General features: G+C 41.5%; 4 protein-coding genes across 13 annotated transcripts in view; 1 reads left to right on the forward strand and 3 right to left on the reverse strand.

The window, feature by feature from the left end:
* Nucleotides 1-9321, forward strand: part of mapk8ip3 (mitogen-activated protein kinase 8 interacting protein 3) — a 29539-nt gene extending 20218 nt beyond the window's left edge. For 5 of the 6 annotated variants that reach the window (XM_063903592.1, XM_063903593.1, XM_063903594.1 and 2 more), the window contains 16 exons: nt 545-598; nt 986-1075; nt 1439-1594; nt 1774-1939; nt 2435-2635; nt 2738-2921; nt 3151-3270; nt 3558-3638; nt 3750-3817; nt 4124-4272; nt 4848-5019; nt 5168-5281; nt 5989-6027; nt 6512-6676; nt 6761-6907; nt 7617-9321. In XM_063903592.1, coding sequence (XP_063759662.1) covers nt 545-598; nt 986-1075; nt 1439-1594; nt 1774-1939; nt 2435-2635; nt 2738-2921; nt 3151-3270; nt 3558-3638; nt 3750-3817; nt 4124-4272; nt 4848-5019; nt 5168-5281; nt 5989-6027; nt 6512-6676; nt 6761-6907; nt 7617-7747 — 2037 coding nt within the window. In that variant the 3' untranslated portion in view covers nt 7748-9321. The remainder of the gene's footprint in view (nt 1-544; nt 599-985; nt 1076-1438; nt 1595-1773; nt 1940-2434; nt 2636-2737; nt 2922-3150; nt 3271-3557; nt 3639-3749; nt 3818-4123; nt 4273-4847; nt 5020-5167; nt 5282-5988; nt 6028-6511; nt 6677-6760; nt 6908-7616) is intronic. The other variant, XM_063903596.1, reaches the window with a different exon arrangement.
* On the reverse strand, nt 9007-13124 carry nme3 (NME/NM23 nucleoside diphosphate kinase 3). Its single transcript, XM_063903637.1, is given in 6 exon segments — nt 9007-10055; nt 10410-10522; nt 10729-10814; nt 10817-10829; nt 10949-11079; nt 13003-13124. Coding segments are annotated over 6 exon segments (507 nt in total). The 5' UTR covers nt 13049-13124; the 3' UTR covers nt 9007-9937.
* Nucleotides 13125-13490: 366 nt separating this feature from the next.
* On the reverse strand, nt 13491-15710 carry mrps34 (mitochondrial ribosomal protein S34). 2 transcript variants are annotated; one of them, XM_063903630.1, is made up of 4 exons: nt 15602-15710; nt 14427-14802; nt 14268-14310; nt 13491-14182 (listed from the first exon to the last, which is right to left on the reverse strand). In XM_063903630.1, exons 2-4 carry the CDS (start codon nt 14742-14744, stop codon nt 13737-13739), a joined length of 807 nt encoding a protein of 268 aa, XP_063759700.1. In that variant the 5' UTR covers nt 14745-14802; nt 15602-15710; the 3' UTR covers nt 13491-13736. The 2 variants fall into 2 exon arrangements, with proteins under 2 accessions (XP_063759700.1, XP_063759701.1); XM_063903631.1 differs by having other exon boundaries at nt 14427-14764; nt 15602-15704.
* A 341-nt stretch (nt 15711-16051) lies between these two features.
* spsb3a (splA/ryanodine receptor domain and SOCS box containing 3a) lies at nt 16052-22062 on the reverse strand. 4 transcript variants are annotated; one of them, XM_063903615.1, is made up of 7 exons: nt 21848-22062; nt 21093-21262; nt 20220-20400; nt 19947-20134; nt 19718-19820; nt 19509-19634; nt 16052-18786 (listed from the first exon to the last, which is right to left on the reverse strand). In XM_063903615.1, exons 2-7 carry the CDS (start codon nt 21198-21200, stop codon nt 18398-18400), a joined length of 1095 nt encoding a protein of 364 aa, XP_063759685.1. In that variant the 5' UTR covers nt 21201-21262; nt 21848-22062; the 3' UTR covers nt 16052-18397. The 4 variants fall into 4 exon arrangements, with proteins under 4 accessions (XP_063759685.1, XP_063759689.1, XP_063759688.1 ...); XM_063903619.1 differs by having other exon boundaries at nt 21093-21259; nt 21852-22041; XM_063903618.1 differs by having other exon boundaries at nt 21852-22041.
* Nucleotides 22063-23239: the final 1177 nt, after the last annotated feature.

Consider the following 23239-nt stretch of genomic DNA (forward strand, 5'->3'; position numbering starts at 1 on the left):
CTCTGGATCTCTACACAAACGAAAACACACAAATGACTCTTTTTTAGAACAACCAGACATTTGACTGATTTGAATAAGTTACTAACAGAAGTAGTAAAAAACGGTTGCTTTATTTAACTTTTTGTGACAAACTCATGAGGTATTCAAGTTTTTCTTATTGAATTTGTAAGTTTACACAACATTTAACATTTCAATAAATTGATCGTTGTGGAAATCTCAGCCCTCTGCATATCTCTCACACTGTGTGCCACTGAAGTTACCCCTGCAAACGCATTTAAGTTTAAGATACACCTTTTTCTCTCAGCTTTTACCCTAGAAAGTAGATTCTTACATATCTACCACGCGTTATTTATAGCCATATATTTTTGGAGTGGGATTTCCTAATCTCAAACTCCTGCTGACTAGCTTGAGCCCATAAAAATAATAGGATCAATTCATTGTTGGTTGGGGTCTTAAAAACATGCATAACCCTGTATGAATAGTAAAAAGGTCAATGAGCAGTTTGTGTTGGAATCAGGTGACTCTAACTCTGGTTTCCCCGCAGCCTGGAGCTCTACCGGAAACCGCTCAGGACAGCCCGCTGAAGAGACAACAACAGGTAATTGAAGCCTTTCTTAAAACATATCCAGATAACCCAGACGGCATTTTCTGTGCTTTGAATACTGAGAGACAGTCAGCTCTATTTTTAAAACAAAAAAGTGAACAAAAAAGCAGCAACACTGTGCGAGTAATAGTTTGCTATGAGCAGCTATGAAGAATTCAGCAGAAATAAATCCATTGTAGAAATGCCAAAGAAACAAATATCTCCACTGACAGAACTTTCTACAGAGAAATATATATTTGACATGTACTTTACATCCATACAGCGCAGACCAAACACTGAATGCCCTCATTAGAGTATGTTAACATTGGAAGCATCTCCAATTTAAGGAACCAGATAACAACTCACTTCTTTGATAATCGTCTCATTACGTTCTGTCTTTAGCCGACAGCCGAGAAGGAGGACAACCGCATGAAGAACGTTCCCGTCCCGGTGTACTGCCGTCCTCTGGTGGAGAAAGACCCCAACAGGAAGGTAGGGGGGTTCAGGGGATGAAAGTCTTAAGGGAACAGTCACGCTACTCACAAATGTATTTAAACATGAGACCTTATCTGGGCAGAATAATGTGCACAGTGACACTGAAAGGCTCTTTTGACATTTATCAGCAGATGTGAGTAAAGTGAACCTCAAATCTGGGTTTAGAACATGTGAATACAAGCGGACTGGTTACAGTGTGTAACATTGAGGCTTGGCATTAGAACAATGAAGTCTGTGCTCCTGAACCAAAATAATACAATAACATCATTTCTTAAAATGGTACTGCGGCAAGTCATCCAAAGGTCTTTATTCTCTGACCATTTACACATTTTTCAATGATACATGTGTGTGTGTTTGTAGTTGTGGTGTGCAGCAGGCGTGGACCTGACAGGGTGGAGGGCGAGCTGCCAGGAGTCGGCATTAGCCAAAGCTCCGTCGGGCGGCAGCGACCCTCTGCACGCTGAGGAGAACGGAGGCGGCAAGAAGAGCAGCCACAGCTCCCCAGAGAAGAGGAAGGTAGAGTAACACCTGTTTTACAACCTTTATTAGTCTTATCACTTTAGTAAAAGCTGGTATTCTATGGATTATGTATTTTGCAAAAGCTATTTAAAAATATAGGACACATACGAACGTCTTACCCTTTTCAGTTTTTGTGATTGTGGTAAACTATGTTGTCTCCTCCCTCCTCTCACCAGTCGAAGGAGCTGCAGGAGACGGACACCATGAGCAGCAGGGTGTGGATCCTCACCAGCACTCACTCTGCCAGTAAGGTGGTCATCATCGACGCCAACCAGCCCGGCTCGCTGGTCGATCAGTTCAACGTCTGCAACGCCCACGTGCTCTGCATCTCCAGTGTGCCAGGTGAGGCGGAGAGTTCATGTCTCAAATTTGCTACAATTTTTTGAGTTTGGGCTATGTCTTATTTTTGAATAATGCAAGGAAGCATGCACCACAGACAGTACGGTGCTCATTTTACTGCACGTGCACTATTTGCATCAGTAGATTTTTCATAGGTTCACCAAAAGGTAGCAAGGTAGGTACATTCAAATCTCGGTGGTGTTGGTTAGAATGTTTAAAAACCCTTATAGTTGCAATTTTATACATCTGGTTTTTTAAAGAGTGAGGCTTTTGTATTTCCTATTGAGTTGTTACTGAAATGTTATCGAGTGTTATTACTGAAAAACACAAAGTGCAATGCTTGAGTGAAATTGTCATCAGATTTTTAGTATTGATTCAGAAAAGTGTTTTAACCGGCACCTTTCTGCTGAAGAATACCCCTGAATGTGTACTGGGAATACTTTGTTGTGTGCAGAGAGAAATTGTGTGTGTTAATATGTGTGTGTTTGTTGTGTCCAGCTGCCAGCGAGAATGACTATCCCCCCGGAGAGATCGTGTTGGATCCCGGTGACGGGGGAGTCGGGGGAGGAGGCGACGACTCGGGCAGCGTGGAAGGCATGCTGGCCGGCATCACGCTCGTCGGCTGCGCCACCAACTGTAGCGTTGCACGTAGCAACTGCTCCTCACGCACTGACACGCCCATCATGGACAAAGGACAAGGTGGGCTCATCTTCAAACCTCCTGAGATCAGAAATGTCGATTAGCAATTATTTATTTTTCGAATTGCGTTGCTCTAATTTCTACAATCTTGATCTTCTCCAGCCCCCACCGCCCCCCCCATGAACGGGAAGATCCACCCTGCTCAGTCGGCCGAGGAGGCGACGGAGGCCACCGAGGTTCCCGAGTCCACGGCGAGCCACGGAGAACTGAGGTCCGGACCACCAGGACCGTTCACTGAGCACGTCTTCACCGACCCCCCGCCCCGCCTCACAGACGCCTCTGACAGGTAGGAGCCGGAGTCTGTGGCTCAGGAGGTTAGAGTCACTGGTTCGATCCCTGACCTCTCCGGTCAACATGTAGAAAGGGTATTTGGTTAAGATGCTGAACCCCCCATTGCTATAGATGGCATAGCTAACGGTGTGAGTGTGTGAGAGTGTGTTAGTCGCTCTTGTTGAGTAAAGGTAGAAGCTTGCTGATTGTGAAAATATAAGTGTGTATGTTGTGTGTCCTCTCAGGAGCTCAGGTCAATCCAAAGAGGAAACTTCACAGCCTTCAGAGTCTGAGGACGGAGGTGAAGACACCAAGAACTACACCAGCGTGGCCCCCACCATGTGGCTCGGGGCCCAGAACGGCTGGTAAGTCACTCAGCAGAACTACTCCAGACTTCTGCTGAAGCCACACAGTTTAAAAAATAAAATAAAATACAATCATTTATTTACCCTTAAAGCTTAATATTACTTTACCTTTCCAAGAAGTCACACACTGGATTGAACCATTCTTTTCTGGTTCTTTCCCCAAAAGAGTGCTTTTATCTTCCATCCCAGACACACACGTGCACATAAATAAGATGACCTGGTTGTCTTGAACTCTGTATGCAGTTTTGGTTTTGATCTGGAGTATCTTGCCTCTGTTCTCCTTCAAGGCTCTACGTCCACTCAGCGGTTGGAAACTGGAAGAAGTGCCTCCACTCCATCAAACTCAAAGACTCTGTGCTCAGTCTGGTGTAAGTGCTTCCTGTGAAACTCTGTTAGTGTTTGCCTCATTGTGTGTAGTTCAGAAGTCTTTCCGGGATGGTCCGTCACTGCAGCAGTCTCTGTGTCTTTTCTAATTGCAGACATGTGAAAGGTCGAGTGCTGGTCGCCCTCGCTGACGGGACCCTCGCCATATTCCACAGATCAGAGGGTATTTGGGGATTTTAAACATATGTTTCATTTCAGAGCCCGCATACACCAGGCTTTTAGTTGTTTTCATGGAAGAAGAACAAGGTTTTCATAAGGAAACAGAGGAAAAGAGCTGCAAATATCAAAGACTAGATAAGAGTTTTATTAATCCGAAGCTATTTTGATAATTAATTCATCAGTTAAAGTCTTTAAAACCAAACAATAATTAAACACTAAACTGTAATGTTGTCAGTGTGTTTTGGCAGGAAAAATAAACTGTTCATCGATAATAAATAAGTTGTAACTTTAGGTGTGGTTTTGTCCACAGATGGCCAGTGGGATCTGTCAAACTACCACCTGATGGACCTGGGTCGGCCTCATCACTCCATCCGCTGCATGGCTGTTGTCCACGATAAGGTTTGGTGCGGGTACAAAAACAAGATCCACGTCATCCAGCCCAAGAGCATGCAGATCGAGGTGAGTTACAGAAACACGTTGTTGGGCAATGATCCACTTTTGTCTTTACAGTGCAGACATTACCGCTTACTTGTTTTACCCTTAAGTCTAACTAGAAGCAATGTGTAAATGAAAAATATTGCCATGCATTTTTTGGACCGGTGGGGTTTTAACTTCTTTCCAAAATGTAGAGGTATATATTAAGTCAAATTAGTGTATTAAGAATAGAAACATTCAGACCTTTAAGGACACAAAATCCTCAGTTGAACTAACATTTTTGCTCCTATAGCAATCAGACTATTGCATACAATCATGCATCTATACTGTCTCAACGATATATAAGCCATGTTCTCATGTGAAAATACATGGCCCCACTAGAGTCATTGCTGCTGTAGCATGTGTTTGACAATATGCGTCCAAAATAATGGTGTTGGTAAATGATGAACTAATCCCAGAATGCAAAAAGTAAAAGAAATGGTGGTAAAAAATTACGAAATATCAAAACATCAGAGCCTGTTCTTGAAGTCCTGCACGGTGGTGAAGTGTAATGAGAGCGTTTTATTGAACTGATTCACTCTTCTTTCCTCGCTGTGTAGAAATCCTTCGACGCCCACCCTCGCAGGGAGAGTCAAGTGCGGCAGCTGGCCTGGATCGGTGACGGTGTTTGGGTGTCGATCCGGCTGGACTCCACGCTGCGTCTCTACCACGCGCACACACACCAACACCTGCAAGATGTGGACATCGAGCCGTACGTCAGCAAGATGCTGGGTGAGGTTATACCGGCTCGTTTAAGAGAGAATCTATGGACACTCGGGCGATCTTGCTTCTAAATGTGAATTATTCTGGTGTTATTTTCTCACTGACAGTCAGCTGTTCGGTCCGCATTTGTTCTCCACTGACTGGTTTTGATTCACAGGTACTGGCAAGCTGGGCTTCTCTTTTGTGCGAATCACGGCGCTTCTGATTGGTGGAAATCGTCTCTGGGTGGGAACCGGAAACGGCGTGATCATCTCCATCCCACTGACAGAGAGTGAGTTTCATTCTCACAGCTTACAACAACTCAAACCATCTGTCGTGTGCTTTTATTTAATTTAAAGTCCAAACAGTGAAAGCAGTGCCTGTCTAATGAAGAAGGAAGGACACACGTTCAGCTTTATTCTGTCTGCAAAAACTCCAACATCTTAATCCCTATTTTAAAACCGGTTTTAGGGAGTGGGCAAACACAATCCTAATGCTCATTAAACCTTTCATTGCTCTTAAACATCTTTGGAGACGGGGTAAGTTACCTCTGCTAAGGAGGTAATTTATTTAGATGTGTTTGTCTGTCTGGATGTTACTCAGCAGAATATCTCAAATACTTTTTTAAAGAAGACTGGGTGGAGATCTGATCCAGCAGCCACCATGTAGTCACTATTTCAGCTTGAATACTCCAAACCTTAGTTTGAGACAAATAGGGTATGACTTTGCACATCTTTGAGCTATTTAGACCTTTCAGATGATCTTAAACTCAGCAAATGGAGAGACTAACCAAAAACCCACACAGAGGGTCTTACTCCTCACAGATCTATGCTCTTCTGTAGCGTACTCCCTCTGCCCTCTTTACACCTTCTTTTTCCTACCTCCCCTCAAGGGTTCCCCCTCTTTCACAGACAGTCTTTGCTCATAACTATTACTGTTACTGTCTTTCTCCTCCTTCTTCCCCTCCTCCTCCTCTTCCTATTCATCCGCCTCCTGTAGCGGTGGTCCTTCACCGAGGACAGCTCCTTGGTTTGAGGGGTAAGTGGGAGCGCTCCCTCCCTCCTGCTGTTGTCATCCACCCTCTCTTGCCCGATCCAACCCTCATGCCCCCTGGAAACATTGAGACGTCTGCGGAGAATAGCTTCCTGTTTCTTTATGCTTTTTGAAAGTGGGGTTGTATGAGGGGCCTGTCTATAATCTGTGTGTTACTGCAGTAGATGTAACACACTGCATTAGTCAGGACGGTGCTTCTGCTCATTGGTTGCTTTGCATGTTATTTATCATTGAGCTTCACTGCATCAATGACTTAAATATACTTTTGTGTGAATCAGATCCACTGCATGTAAGAGATGTGTTTCGGCCTTCTAAAATCATGTATCATTTTCAGTTGCTCTATGGAAACATGTGGACGTTGTGGGTGTTTTTGTTTATTTTTCCGCCTGTGTCATGCTACCACATATGATTTGCTGGGTGATCCTTCAGAGTTGGTTCATTTCTCACTCCTGGGTTCTTCCTCCCTCAGCCAATAAGGTGTCTCCTACATCGTCTAGCGGAGTGATCCATGTCTACGGAGACGACGGCTCTGAGAAAAGCACCGGCAGCTTCATCCCGTACTGCTCCATGGCTCAAGCCCAGCTGTGCTTCCATGGACACCGGGATGCTGTCAAGTTCTTTGTCTCCGTGCCCGGTACGCACAAAGCCCGACTGTAGCATTTACATGTCTTTACCTAAATAAATTCCCCTAGTTTTTAACCTTTTTTTGTTCTCCCAGGTAATGTCCTGGCCACACTGAACGGCAGCGTGCTGGACAGTCCGTCGGAGGGTCAGGGGTCTACGGCGCCCGCAGAAACGGAGACTCAGAGTGTTCACAACGTGCTGGTGCTGAGCGGAGGAGAGGGATACATCGACTTCCGCATAGGTGAGCAATCACACCTGCACATGATCCTGACGCCGCACGCACGCACGCACGCACACACACACACACACACACACACACACACACACACACACACACACACACACACACACACACACACACACTTACACACTTACACAAACATCCTAAGGGAAACTTTGGGATGCAGCAAACTACTGAGCTCTGACAAAAAAGTATAAAAAAGACCTGAAAGTTATTATGTGCTTTTAATATGGTAACTTTAATTAAGTTGAAGTTACCAATACCAATTGTTTCCAGCAATAATCAAAAACAATACCAAAAAAACTCTTGTAATTGCTTTATTTGAGGGACCACTAGTACTTGAAAATGACATATGGTGCATTTAAATTATATTGATGCAAGGCTTTATTCTACCGATAGAGGTCTATTGTCCTTTTTAGGGTTCATTAAAGGGACACAGAATATACAATTATTATAATTTTCAACAGCATCAACTACTTTGTGATTAAACATTGGGATAAAAGCCGAATTCTACATACAAATGTCATTTTTTAGGGTTACTCCTTCTGAAATTGAAACACTTTTTTAAATATTCGTAGAGCTTTCTTTGTTTCCTGATGTTTAATCCAAATTGAAACCTAAAGAGACTTCTAACATGTCTTCATCGCAATGTTTACTGTTTTTATCGTGGACTAAGATCTCTAAAGTTCTCTGTTTATGTTTTCCTCAGGTGACGGAGAGGACGATGAGACAGAGGAAGGTGACGCTGCTGCTGTTGTACCCTCGCAGATCAAACCGGCTCTGTGTAAAGCTGAGCGCAGCCACATCATCGTGTGGCAGGTGTCCTACATACCTGAGTGACACACACACAAACTCTCCTCCTTAAACAAACCTCCTCCTGCCCCTTAAAGCTTCCAGCCACCCTTGTAATTATCCCATGTCATGTAAAAGTCCCCCCCCCTTGGCTCTAAAACGACCCTCCAAGCCGTGTATTGTAACTATTATCTCCCCTCCTGCCCCGTCACCTTGTAACTTTAATGCCTTGTAAGTACCTCCTCTGATCTAGTAATCTGCCTGTTTCTGCCCCGACCCGGGCATTGTTACGATCTTCATGAGCCTTGTAACCCAGCCTCATAACTACCTCCCTTATATTCACCCTGTAAGCACACTGTATCTCCTCCTATATTTACCTCAATTGTCCTGCATCTTCCCCAAAAGTTACTCCCCCTCCTCCTCTTCTTCCTCCACTAAGTTTCTCATATGTAAAGCCTCCACCTTGTCTTAAAGCAAAAGCCCAGAGCCCCAAAACACATGGAAAAAGAAAGAAAAGCAGGCACAGGATTGTGTGTTTGTCTGGTTTTAATACAGCCAATTATCAATTAGTGATAATCCACATTTTTCGGGATGCAGTTGCCAGGTTTTTACGGATTGAGTCTTTTTCGACAGTAAAATTAGATCCAATGAGGCAAATGTTATTTCGGCTTCAAGATTGTAGTGGACGTCCAAAGAGTTTCATATTTTACGATGATATTGAAACAAATTGAAAGTCTAAATTAGACTTCATTGTCAGCAGAGAAGTCTGGGCTTTTTTGGCTGTTACCCTAAAATATTTTGCATCCAATCACGTCTATTAAGAGTCTTGATTAAAGACGCTTGCTCATTTTATACCCTGATAAAAATGTAAAAACCCCCATGAGGATTGAAATGACCTATCGTGCGAGGATATATCTGGTGCCTGATGTAAATTAAAGAGTCGTCGTTAAGCCAGGGGAAGGGGCGGTGCTTAATGTGTCGAGGGTCTCTCATCTGACTGGCTGTTGATCAGGCGGTTTGTTGTAAAGCAGGTGAACAGTGATGTGTCGTCATTACGTGTTCAGGGATTATTGTAAATCTCCAAACATTCTGAAGCCCATCCTCTCTGTTCAGTATGGAAATTCATGCATTGATCTCCATTTGTGTGGATTAAATATTAAACATATTTGTGTGCGGAAAAAACGTACGAGTGATTTATGTTTACTTTTCAAAACCTTTCTTGATTGGTTTATTGTTGTTGATTATTACAATACAAACCCATACAGCGTTATGGGATTTTAAAGCAGCACAAAGTGACAAAAAGCAGCTTTTGGAGAACTTCATAGAACAGGTTTTTGTTTTTTTTATTTGGAAACTTAACTTGACATGAATTCAAAAATAAAGCTCCTCACAAGCTGTTCAGCATCTTATTTTAAAACTTGTAACATTCAAGTAGTCCCGCCCCTACAGAGCCTCAGTTAAGAAAATACAGGAAACTAAATTACCTGTGAAGGAAGGCATTAATTGCATTAGGTAATTCCTCCCGTGGGGTTGGGATTTTTATTGCAAGAACCATTACCAGAGAACCACAATAGCTCATTTATAACTTTAAATGGAATCCCGTTTTTTAAGCCAGTTGATGATTTGAACAATAAATACTTTGCATATCATCTGTACACTCACGGATAAAATCTCCTGTATTTTCAAAATAAATTAACCTTCAGTGTGGATTTAAGTGCAGCCATTTACTTGATATTCCCTGATGCGTTATCCCATAATGAACATTATGACACAAGACATTGCATTTCTCCACATTCATGGCTTATTGCTCAAGAAATGTAAACACAAGTTAGAAAAAGAAAGGAATCCGTAATCGTCCCACAGGGGGAAATGTACATTTTTGCTCAGGGACACCTCGGTAGCACTTGATCTTTTGGGGACTTGAACTGGTGACCTTCCGGTTCAAGTACAAGTCTCTATGGACTTCACCACCACCACAATATTTAAAATGTGTGTTTTGGACAAAACAAAGAAAACGGTAACAGAAGCAGATCAAAGCATTGCTCACTTAGTGCACGATTGCTTTATAAAGCCATTCACCTTAGAAAAATAGTCAATAAAAAATAAGGTTATTATAAAAGATTCAGTTTCTACAAGCTGCTAAAGCCGAATAATATTTATGTGAGGTACAATGGGATCCGTCTTGTACAACGCTTTGGTTGATCAAGAGGACGGCGTTCACTCAGCACAGGTGGAGTTTTAGTTGTAGATCCAGCTCCTGCTGCTGTCCTCCCAGCAGTGCAGCTCGTTGTATCGAAACCACAGAGACATTTCCCTCTGAGCGCTCTCCACCGAGTCGCTGCCGTGGATCACGTTCCTGCAACACGGAGCAGAAACAGGTTCAGGACATTCAGTCTCTGTCGGATCCGATCCTGGTTCTTTGTGAACAACAATTTTAATTCAAGAACTAAATACCAGCAGAAGAAAACCAATTGTTCTTATTTCTGAGAACAAAACTTGTTTAAAACATTGACTATAAATAACACTTTTGCTCTTAATCATAAATACGTCAGATTCTCTTGAACTCCGGTCGTCTTTTCCTAAGTCCTTTTACCACTAACCACTATTCCTAACCCAGTGACGTGTCACACAGAGGTCAAGGAATAGTAGTTAGGAAAAGACGATAGAAGCTGGACTATGGACTATTCGACCACAACCCTGATCTTCTTACCGTCCCACTTCCACGCAGTAATCTCCTCGGATGGTTCCGGGCAGAGAGTCAGCGGGGTTGGTCTCTCCTAGCATCTTACGTGCCGTCTTGACCACGTCCAAACCCTCCCACACCTGAACACAGGCAGAATAATGAAGACAGATGAGACAAACACTGAAACACAAACACTACTATTCTGCTAATACAAATAACTCAAAAGAAAACGTTTTTTAAATGTGAACCATGACTTATTACGAGAGTTCTAAGCCAAATCAAAATCCTTCTGAACATCTATGAGCCTTTAGTATTGTGTGCACATTAGTATGGGAGAGAATCTCACCATTGCTACGATTGGTCCAGAGTTCATGTAGTTCACCAGCTCTTTGAAGAACGGTTTGCTCCTCAGGTCCGTGTAGTGTTCCCTCAGAGGTCCTCTGACGCCTGACACACAACACAGACACGTGATCAAATAAAACACAAAAACAATCCTTCATTTATAATTCTATTCGCCTTGATGTTTGAAAATGAGTGTCCAGTGAGTATTAAAAGCATTTTGTTACCTGCACAAGTTTGAGGCCCACCAGTTTGAACCCTTTCTTCTCAAAGCGCTGCATGATTTCCCCCACCAGTTTCCGTTGCACGCCATCGGGCTTCACGGCGATGAAGGTGCGCTCGTTCTCACCGGTCCAGGCTAGAACCAGAGATAAAGTACGGGAAAGGTTTGATTAAAAAAACAGAGAGCGGCCGTCGTATAGCTCAGTGGGTAGAGCAGGTGGGGTTTGATCCCCATGCGGTGGACCCGGTTCGAATCTGGCCTGGGTCCCTTTGCCGCGTCTTCCCCTCTGTCTCCCTGTTTCTGACCTGCACTGTCACTATATTAAAGGCACTGGTTGCCCAAAAAATTATTTAAAAAAAAACAAAAACAGAGAGCGAAAACGTCCACCACTCACAACCTGGAGAAGCTGGCATGCACCTCGGCATAAGGATGGGACATTATACAATAGGATTTAAGAGAGGATTATGGTAAAACGCTTTTTATCCATCAGAAAAAGCAATACAATCCAGTGGGAAAAGGCATGTCCTACTTGCCTGGTGTAGTTATATATAGACTCAGAACCTCATGATATGGAAGTTATTCAAATAATTCTTAAGAGTTATTGAATTAAAAAAAGTTTCTAACAATATCAATATGAAAAAGAACAAGCACTATAATCCAATAAAGAGAGGTGTGTTTTTCAGTGTAGCGGTACAATGCTGCATTGGTTTAGAGCGACTGGGTCAAATGAAATGAAAACTATTGAAAACAATAAATAGAAATGCAGATTTTTCATTAGATAAGAACAATTTTCATTTGAATATTCATATAAAAACAGGAGGTGGACTAAAATCCAATATTAGGATGTGCCTTTTCAATTGTGCCAGTCATATTTGCCATGGATTTGGATTCACTGGCACACACATTTTTAATCTGATGTAAAAAACTGAGATCTTCGATTGAAATGTTTGTTAAATATATTCATGACTCATCAGCAAAGAAAAAAAGATGTGCCAAAAAGACACATTATTATTTAAGCATAATATTCATTGACATGGGGAAGTTAGCACAGAGGTACTGGTTTTGAATCTTTAAAAAAGTACTTTATTGATGCTTTGGAGGGTGAGGTTTTGAACTAACCTTCCTCAGTCGGAAAATGTCTGGCTGATATCCAATCTGAAACTAACTGTACTGCATGACATTAGTGACGTGTGTTTGCTTTTTTAAGATTGCAGCCATTAGTTTCTAATCCACTTCAAGACAGTCAGTGCTACTCTCAAAGACTGTAAATATAAACGGTTACACAGCATATATTTAGCTGCAGACAGCCTCTGGATACACACAGCAGTCCACGCACAGGTTAGAAGTAAAAACAACTAACATAGAAACTACATCTGTCCTCACAAAGGTCATATCATTTGTAGGTTTTAGAGCAACAGTTGGAGTCTCAAATATTACTTTCAAGTCTTCACTAGCAGTCCACCTCCCTGTTAGTCACACAGGCAAGGTGTATGTCCTGCATTTTGACAGCTTCTAAAGCAAACCCCTCAGTCACAGCATGCCTCATTCCCAGTCATTTTAACCTATAACGCGTCTCACCAGATTCTTTAATCCGTGCATGTTTAACCACCAAATCCTCCAGTTCGTTTAGATTTCTCTTCTTTGACCTTTTCCTCGGCCCCATGGCAGTGCTCCCCCTGCAGCAGCCCGTCAGCGCCCTTACACAGGAGCTAATTATAGGATCAGGAACTGTACAGGAGACTCACACATGGACTAATGCCGGTAGTGATTCAAAGTAGCCACTACGAGTGAAGCTAAAGTGGCTAACAGTAGCTCACACTGTTAATAGTTACACTCCGAAGCCGAGCGACTTTAATATGGTTATTTAAACACAGTAGTGACAAAACCAAAGTTAGTGAAGGCTTAATGACAGCATTGTTTCACCAGTTCGCTTCTTGTAGCTAGCCGTCTGTCCCGGGAGTTAGCAGCTCCTGCAGGGTGGAAACTGTGAGCAACTGTGGAAGTTGAACTGAGTAAAATAAATAAAACATAAACAAACCAAACAGATATATCACTAACCTGACCGGAAGATGTAGGAGAATGTGGCCAGAAACAAGCAGATCATTGCTGCCGCTGGACGGAGAGTTCCCCTGAATAAGAACGAAGACAGGAGGAGGACAAAGCGCTGGCACGTGATGTAATAAGTCTCACGAGGAGCAAAAACGTAAGCAGATCTGTCCATTTCCGCTGAGTTAGACATAATAACAATTAGAATAAAAACTTTTTTTGTCTCAAAGTTACTTCTTTTTAAACTCTTACTACTTTTTATGAGAACATTATGAATGCATGGATTTCCATGACTATTATATTTGAACTTTTTCATGCTCTGACTTTGATTCAATTTTTGATGAAATGTCGGTATAACATAATATCGTATGACTATTTGTCATTCTTTTTTTACGACACCACCACTTCCACCAATTATTCAGGGTCCAGAGGTTCAGGGTAGCAGGAAAAGTGTGCTGTCAAAAAGAGGCAATACTTACAAGTTATCCATTAGATCTTAGTATGTTATAATTGAACTCAAAACTTTATTAATTTAAGATGTTCAGTTTAGTACATTTCTAAATAAGTCATTTTGCAGATTCTTTCCACTTTTGTGCTCACATAATCAAGTTATTTGGATTAAAATGCTGTGCATTGACAATAGGTGGACTATCATGCAGGAACAAAAACATCTAACACTTTCCATCTTATGTTTAATATTAATATCCATCACATTACACAGTTACATTACACACAGAGAGCCTGCTTCAGATGTAAATAGCAGAGCACTTCTTTTGAGTCCAGGATTCGTCAGGACATTTAGGCGAGGTCTTCCAGTGTGCTTTGACAGAGGAACTTCTTTCAAATCTGATTGGTCCATAATGTCCAAGATACTCATCTTTAGAACCACAAGTCTCACACCGGTGTCCCTTTTTCCTCTGTGCCGCTTGTTCCTGCTCACGGAAATAGTCTTTGTTGAGCAGCACGTCCCTCCTTGAAGGCAAGGCCGGCTCCTCGATGGCGATGCTGCCATTTGCTTTCTTAAACTGGGCCAGCAGCATGGCGCGCAGCAGGGGAGGGTACGGCACATAACGCACCGGCGGCTCAGGGAGTGGCTCGAACTCCTTAAACTGTTGCTCCATGTGTTTGGGAATCAGGCGCCAGTCGTGGTATAACGCCTTGTCCACTTCCTTGACCTCGCTCTCCTCTTTTCCTGCCATGCACAAAATACAACAAATGTACTACATGCAGTTTGCAAAGACAATCATAAGCGCTTACTGTTACATGTATGTTTTTACCTTTGTGGGAGAGGATCCCCCATGCTTTGCCATGATCCATGTTCTAGGAAACACAAGAATCGGGTGTCATTTTGTTACAGGTATCCTATCAAAACCAAAACCGTTTTTTCACTTCTGCATTTGTGCACAACAGTGGCAGTGCATGTGGATCTCTCTCACCTCAGATGTGTAGTCCACCTTGACCTTAGTGATCTGCCAGTAGCTAGGCTCTGGATGTTCCTCCAGCCAGGACTTGCGGGTAAACATTCGGCCCACCCCGAACATCCTCATACCAGCTAGCAGCGAGAAGAGGCGACTCTCTCTGCGGACGTCCTGCCAGGCCATGACCGGCAGCATCTTCCCTGTGTAAGGCCGCCTCAGGGTATCGTAGTCCAAGGCGTACTTCTGAGACTCCCTGGGTCGGGACTTCAGCTCTCGGTACGCCCGGATCTTCCGAGCCATCTCCGCTATGAGGCGAAGACGCTTTTTCTTCACCATGACTGTCTGGTGCTCAGCAGCTTCAACAGAAAACCCTCACTGATTCACAGTGTTTATCCTACAACAGATTAAAGTCAGTTATATAGCTTTAAAACTTTCAGTGGAATATATATCTTACACATGTTTTTTTTATGTAAAAAGGAGCTAGCAACTACATATGTATAGTGCCATAAAAAGTACAACATTTCCCTCTGAATTCTAGTGGAGTAGAAGTACCAAGAATCAAAAATGGAAATACACAAGTAAAGCACCTATTTTTTACTTCAGCACTTGAGTTGATGTAATTAGCTACTTTCAATCACTGAAAAGGTTAGTAGGCCCCATGCCAGAGACCCAGTTTAAAGTCACATTTCTTTCTGGGAAGTCAATCAACATGACGACAACATAATGAATAATGACCAAAGACACAAAAGAATGCCCTAAAAATACAAAACTACCTAAAAAGAGATGTTAAACTACCAAGGATACCTATCAAAACGAGACAATACTGTCGTAGAGAGCTGTAAAGGACCAAACAGAGAAGCACAACGACCAAAGAAAGTCTATTTGTATCTGTGGTTCTAACGTTAGGGGCTGTAGGGGCCCATTAACTGTCTTTGCCCAGGAGCCTTTTGTCTAACTATCCGTCAATAATCTGATTGTTGCAGCTCTTTGGTTACAGAAGAAAGCTGTCAGCCTGTCAGCGTAGAGGAGAGAAATACATGTTACAGTCGTGATGCTAACTGTCCTTTAGCTAGCGTTAGATGCTAAAAACAATTCAAAAATCATTTACCACTCTGACACACACTAACACACACACCAAGTGTCTAACGATTGATACTGTTTATAATTGCAAATCATATGGAGTTTAAAAGTACCCGAATGTCCCTGATGAAAGGACCAATGCAAGTTGACCTCCGCAAGCAAGGCACACAACTTCCGCTCACTCTGTCCGCCGCGCTAAGAGTTCCCCGAGAAGTGCCGGAGGATTTTCTTTGTTCCGCATGCGGGACATTTTAGTACTGGAGGAAGAAACATGAATAATTTAACTGGACGAATAATGGAATAATAACAGGTGCCAAGCTAATACATTGAAGTTGATATTTAATATACATTTCCTGCACATTTCTACCAAATTCTTCTTTGTTTTAATGCAGTGTTCAAATTATTATTACTATAGTAAATAACAGTCTTACTTTTGGCCTTTGTAGTTTGAATTTTAACTAGATATGGATTATAGACTATAGATGCAAGGAAAGTGTCTCCGGGATGCTTTTTATTGATATAGGAAACTTATTTTACATTAGGACACTTAGGACTTTGTGATGTGAATGTGAACCAAATGATTTTTTATTTTGACAACACGATACATCAAAGAATGTTATTTGTATTTCTAATCTGAATATCAATGAGCAAATTGTAATTTTATGAAACAAAATCGCCCCAATTTCAGGTCATTTTTCTTACCTTCTTCTAATACACTCGAGATACAGCAATATTGTATGTAAAATGAAAAGTAAATACAACGTCTTTTAGTTGATCATAATAATTTGACATCTTGAAACAAAAATGTTCTTAATAATAAAAACATCCAGTTCTTTGTGCATATTTACCATTCATTTTATTTTCAGCTGAAAATCATGCTGATAAGTTATACAGAAAAAGGAAAGTAAAGGCCTTCACATATAGTATAATTAATATGACATGGTATAGAAGACACACTTAGAATTTGACTATTTACAGTACAACAGTAAGAAAAAGTGCTTGGATGCATCAATGTAAAGACAAATACAGTGAAATAAAACAATGGACATCTTTTTGATTACAACTAACCTCTTTGTGATTACACTTCTAGATCTATAGAGTTACATCTGATAAATCAGACAGACTTAATTGCTTCGTGTCACACTACTCGTGACTAATGATCGTGGTCCTCTGGTACCTTCACTGCTGTTGTTGTGTCAGAGCCTCCATCATAACATCTTAAAACACAAATTCCTTCTGAAATCCATTATCCATAAGATGCTGGTATTGCATAGTACCTTAATTCTTAGTGTACGTTTACTCAAACCAAAACCTCAGAGGACTGATCAAAGACAGGTGACTGAGGCAGTATTTGGCAGACTGTAGCTTCAAAGCCTCGGCCAAATATTATTTAAATACTTATGTCCAATAGTCCACAAAAGCTAAAATGATTATTTACATATCTGACTCAGGGGTAATAATCCCCTACTTAGCTATTCATGATCTAGCAACACAGGCTGTAAAATGTTCTAATTGGCTGAAAACCACTCTTTCAGCATAATGAACACCTCTACTGCTCCTTCATGTGACCAATAAGTTCTAAAAGATGATAGTAACTGTGACAAAATATGTCCAAATCCCAGCCCTAGTTGGAATTGTGATTGTCACAAGACACTGTTCTTGAGCTATAATCAAAAATACATACCATAAGTAGACACACACACAGAGCTAAGACATGTATATAATGCTGCAGGAGCATTGTGGGAAGTTTTCTGTTGTTATAGACTCATATATCATTAGAATTTACTTTGTGTTGACCATATTTGGGGAAACAAGGGACTTTTTCAGCCACATTTTATGCCAACAGGGGCTGAGTGTTTCATACTAAAAGGATTTAGAGTAATTAATTAGAGTCAAGAAGAGTTGGTAAAGGACGTGAAGGGACAAGGCCAAAAGAACTCACTTGCAATAAACAGGTCAGTACAAAAGAAAACTAAAACAGCTTACAATCACAGATTTTTTTCAATGAAAGAAACTGAATTTTTAAGAAAGGTCTAAAAAAACTAGAAGGAGAAACAGCCAACGTTAAATGTGCGTAATCTTCATGATCAGATTCAACTTATAATGTATACAGCTAATACCTTTTAGAAAAGACGAAATACATAAGTAGCATGAGAGTACAACCGGAGAATTATAAAAACTGGTGACGGGCGGACGTTGCTGAAAGTGTAACAAATATTTGAATTGTAACATTTTTCTCAAGGAAAGAACAAACTAAATAATTATACAGAGGAATCATGTGTGTATGGGTTGATTGGAGATGATTGCTGCCTCTTTTTTGCAGCACTAAAAGCTATAAAATACATTCAGGTTCTTGAACCTACATTAAACATTTCTTAAGCTTTTGATCTGTCAAACATTTTGGACAGTTTGACCTTTAGAGCTGTAACATGAGGGTAAGAAATAAAAATCCTCCATGACCTAAAGCGTGTCTCTTCATTCACAGATGACTTTGATAATGCATTGAGAACATAATTCATAAATTGCATACATGTTGAAAATATACAGTATCTGCTTTTGCAAGTATACCATGATGACCAGCAGAATGTTGCCATGCTTGACTTCAGTTTTACACTGTACAGTCTGTTCCTTCACTCCCTATACACGAATGGCAACAATGTATGCTAGCTAACAAAATAACACCACACCTTTTCACGTATTACTGAAGCTGGTTTGGATAAAAACGAGCATGGAGACATCTGAACCGGCGTGAGAGAAGATCACAGTAAGGTTGTGTGAGCAGAGATACCGCCGTCACAGTTTTACAGCAACGTACCGCTTCGATCCTTCCTTCAGATGTTGAGGAAAGCTTGCGGCAGGCAGGAAACACTCAGCCAGTGTTTGAGAACAGGTAGGAGTCAAGCCGTCCATCATGTCCAGCGACATCTCTTCCTCTGACAGGCTTCCAGGTCGGACATACAGCCTTCCTCCGAGTCACTCTCAGAGGACAACGGTCCGGGCAGCGGGGGGTCAGGCAACGGGGGCTCAGGCCCATCTGGGGTTTCTTCTGTGGTGCGGTTATTGAGACTGAGCACCCAACCCAGTTTGTTGTGGAGTAACTGACGGAGCCCCGGCGGCAGAGGCAACACGTCCAGGGTGTCGATGCAGTCCGGAAGCAGCTGGCGCAGGCGGGCGCAGCAGAGGTAGAGCAGGGAGGTCGGGGCGGAGCACGATCTGATCACCTTCATGCTGCTCTTCGCTGCCGTGGAGCACGCCATCGGATAAAACCTCTTGTTATGTAGCTCCGTGGCAGCCACACCTAGATAGGAAATGTTGACATGTTAGTGTGTATATATTGAAACAATGAGATGAGCACACAGGTATGATACACAGGTCACTCGTTTGGGTGGCATTGTGCTATTTCTGAATAGTGCTTTCAAAAACATACCACTGTTTTTTATGCTGTTCTTTGGAAAATACATAATAACATTTAAAACAAATACTGTGTGTCATATCATTGATTTGTTTAGTGAAGTAGCCCGTGTAACTACTGAGCTAATGAACCGTGAGCATGTCATTATTAGGTCCTGGTTCAATTCGAAAAGGATTACATGCTCGCTGTACATTTTATTTTAAAAGTTTCATACATATGATCTTAAGAAAGTTTTGTAAAGATTAAGAAAGATTTTGCTGTTGTATATGATTAGGGATACACTGATCCGATATGCCAAATCAGTCTCATGCAGACACGATGGACATTAAATATATTTTTTAAATGTCAGAACATTTTCTGGTTCTGCTATGAGTAGGGCCCCCCTCTCATGCTTCACAGTGTTCTTTACTAGTTCTTACATAAAGACAATGTTGCTATTGAGCTATAATAATAAAGGAGCAGGTATTAGCTTTTTGGAGTTATGGCACAAGGATTTTCAGTACAGGAATGCCAAACTGCATATTAGGTCATTTAAAAGATAGACTCATTACATAGTTTATCACCAAAGGAACACTGACACACTCAATCATTCACGTGTTGGTACAGACCTATACACTTGCGGTTTTTGAAGAAAGTGAGTGTGCCGTGCCACGTGTCCAGATGGACTCCAATGATTGACCCCTGTCCGAACCGGGAGGAGAAGTTGGTCTTGTCTCCTTTGTGATGCAACAAGCCTGAGCGAGGGGAAAACACATTGATTTAATCAACAATCACAGAGCAGTTAATACTACATCACAGCATGTTGTGTTACACTCACCTGTGTAAGAAAGACCCCAGCTGTCTGTGTCTTTTCCCAGCAGGCTGCAGAACGTGTGTCTGTATTTGTCTAGATTGACATCAGAGGTACCGATACCAACCATCTGTAAAGACGTAAAGAGCAATATAAAAACCAAATAAACCTCAACTTCCACACAGGTTTGCTCTTTATGTGGGTTTCTTTAGTGAAACATCAGGTCAGTGTTCGGAGGTAAGGCATTGAGGGTTACCATATCTGTTCCATACACTGGGGACGTCATTTTGATCTCCCAGAAGTGCTGCCCCTCTGCCAGCTCTTTGGAGCCACGGATGGCTGCCGTGCCACAGCTGTACTCAGAGTGGAAGTTCACTTTGCGATTGTCGCAGCTCAGCAATGTTGCTGTAGATCTGCTGTTGGCATCCCAGAACCAGTCGAACTCTGAAACATCAGAAGTCATTCAGTCATAAAGATACAACAAATTAAACACTTTCTGGAAACTGTTTTATTGTTTTATTGTCTTCACCCTGGTCCTCTTCTCCACAGTGGCAGTCTTTAACCTGGTGAAAGCCTCGCAGACGAGTGTTGTAGTTGGTCTCAGCCTGGGAGTCACAGCCACAGTAGGACTCTCCGGTGACAGGCACTGCGCTGGGGACTGGAGGCACCATCACTGCTGAGAAGTCTGCCTCAGAGTCGGAATCACTGTACTGGGGAGGAACAATGGAGGTAAAAACAACAAAGACAAATGCCAGGTGCATTTCTTATGTAAAAGTCCAGCACTGGTGTGGAAATTTGTTTTGAAATGGAGCACTGCATTGAAAAAAGGACACATCAACATCAAATGTAAATGTGAAATGCAGGAATTATGTTGCTTTTCTTTAAACTCTGGACATTGGACATATCTCATTTTTCACATTATTAATGTAAGCTTTTTGTAAGGCTATATTACTTGTAAATCTTTGTATTTTTTAAAATGTTGTGATCGTTTTTTAAATAGTTGTAATAATAGTTTTTTGCCTCTTTATACAACTTCCTTTCTTTTTCTGGGTTAATGTATGCAACCTTTTACACCAAAGAAAATACTTTGTATGTATACACCTATTTGGCAATAAACCTGTTTCTGCTTTTGTTTACTTTCTGTGGAAACAATTCATTCTGATACAAAGTAACTGGAAATAAATCATCAACAAATATACATTGTTCATAAAGGACAACAGAGGCGTTAAGTACGACAGGGTTTTTTTGAGGTAAATGTTCCCATGGTGACACATCCTGTCTCCTGCCTGGAGTGTAAACAAGTGGCATCATATGACACAAACATAACACCAGTGTCTGCTGATGCCTCCGATCTGTTCAGAGCTTAAGGTCTAGGGGGAAACCAGCAGACTTGTATTCATACCTCTAGGCGGTCATAGCTCCATTCTTCAAGTGACCGGGCATCAGCGTCTCGTCTTATCCCACCCCAAACATATCGCCATGCACGACTGTTCCTGCTCCTCCTGGACATGGCAGCAACTGAGACACTTCAGGATCTGTCCAGATGCTGAGAGAACAGCATCAGTCCAGCTGCTGAAAGATAAAACAACATGGTTATCAGTTCCTACATGAATTACATAATTTAGTGTTGTTTATTGCACTCATCAGCTTGATCTTATTTGTTAAGCAATCTTATCAAATGCTAATAACCCCAGTTAGACACGTTGTAACCCATTATCAACAAAACGCTTACTACTTATCTCAACGATAACAAACTGCAAGTAGTAAGGTCCTTGTCTGCAAATCGCTGTTATTATCAGATAAAACTGTCATTTGACGTGCGTTGTTTTTTTTACTAACTAGCTTTAGTTAGCCACCTAGCTATCAGGAGCAGCTAATGCCACACACAGTTGAACTGCGCATCAAATAACATGTTAGCAAGAAAGCTAAATATAGCAAGGTCAAAACACCTTATTTAAGAGACAGACTGCTGGTTTTGTGAGTGAATATATAACCAAGTACACTTGTTAAAGTCGTTTACTGCGGTGTGTTTACGGTTTATTAGCGATGTATTATGAAAAAACTGACCGGAGGCAGATTCAGACCTAGCGTAAACTAGCCCATTAGCTTCCGTTAGCTGCGTGATGCTAACAGCGCTGGATAAAACGTTAACGTTACCTGCCTGTTGTTGGCGGAAAGTCACTGACAGCAGCGAAGAGACGTAGTTCGGTGAAGCCACTTATTGCCAGATAGTTGTTTTATTACGACTGAATGAGTGGCTAGCTGACTTTCCCTTTTTTACATGACCTACTTTACATTATTGTGACGGTAAACAATAACAGGCAGGCTCTCTGCAGGAGCCCCAGCACTGTCTCCTCCACAGGAAGTTTCTGCAGACTCCTGTCAGAAAGGGACCAGCCCCTTTTCTGTTAATGCATCCTCTAGACCAGGGGTGTCCAAACTTTTTTCACCGAGGGCCATATACAGAAAAATATACGAAGAGCTGGGCCACTTATAGAGGTGAATATTGCCTCATAAGTTACGTTATAAGTTCCCCAAAAAATCAATTGTAGGTGAATAATTTGCGATACTTGAAAATGCTTTCAGAAAAAAACAGCCTACATCCCATCTCTCTTTAGGGTTTCATTTATTTTGTTGACAGCTCATTCCTTAAAACACAACCCTCAGATTGCTTATAATAAGAGTAAATATAAAGGTTCAATTTCAAGCTTGTTATAGAAATAAGTTTTTGTTTTTTTGTATCAACTAAGAAACTTAGAACTTGAAATTTGAAATGAATTTATTTGAAAATTGGGCTCATTGATATACAGAGGGCCGATTCAAGTTGGCCTGCGGGCCGCATTTTGCCCCAGGCCGTAGTTTGGACTCCCCTGCTCTAAACTCTCTTTATACATCCATGGGACCAACAGGGAGGTGTTATTCAGTGTGGAAGAGGATTTAGATATTGTTTGTGTAAAAGTACCAGTACAACACACACTAATACTATAACAGTTCAAATATATAGTGGAAATATGTATGATGAAGATTGCCCCCTTTAACATTGAAGTATTTTCTTATTATCAGTTGTGGGAGAAGTATTCAGACTACCTCCTTTAGTCAGTAGAAATACCACAAACTCTAAAACGTGCTTCCGCTGCATTATGAGACTTGTTCGGCTACATTTACTTATAGTTCAAATTTGAGTGTTTCCACGTTATTTAGTGTATACATTTAGGGGGGAATGATTCCTAACCCCATTACGTTATTATTTATTCTTTATCAGTCTGCAGATTAAGATTATTAATAAATATAAATCTTTGGGGGGGGGGGGGGGTATATCCTTGCAAGCTACACAGCAGGATATGTATAAAAAAGGCACCAATTACTAAGTGTTTCTATTCGTTTTAAAATGCAGTATGAAGGAATTAAGAAAGCAATGTTCTTTAAAACATGTTTAGCACATCACCATACAGCATGCTTTCACATCCACCTCAGGATGAACTGTCATAACCTTTCACTTGTCATCTAGCTACTGTTTCTACAAACGTTATCTTATTCAATTCATCTTTA

This window comes from Eleginops maclovinus, chromosome 16 (genome assembly GCF_036324505.1).
Source record: "Eleginops maclovinus isolate JMC-PN-2008 ecotype Puerto Natales chromosome 16, JC_Emac_rtc_rv5, whole genome shotgun sequence".
In the NCBI taxonomy this organism is placed as follows: domain Eukaryota; kingdom Metazoa; phylum Chordata; class Actinopteri; order Perciformes; family Eleginopidae; genus Eleginops; species Eleginops maclovinus.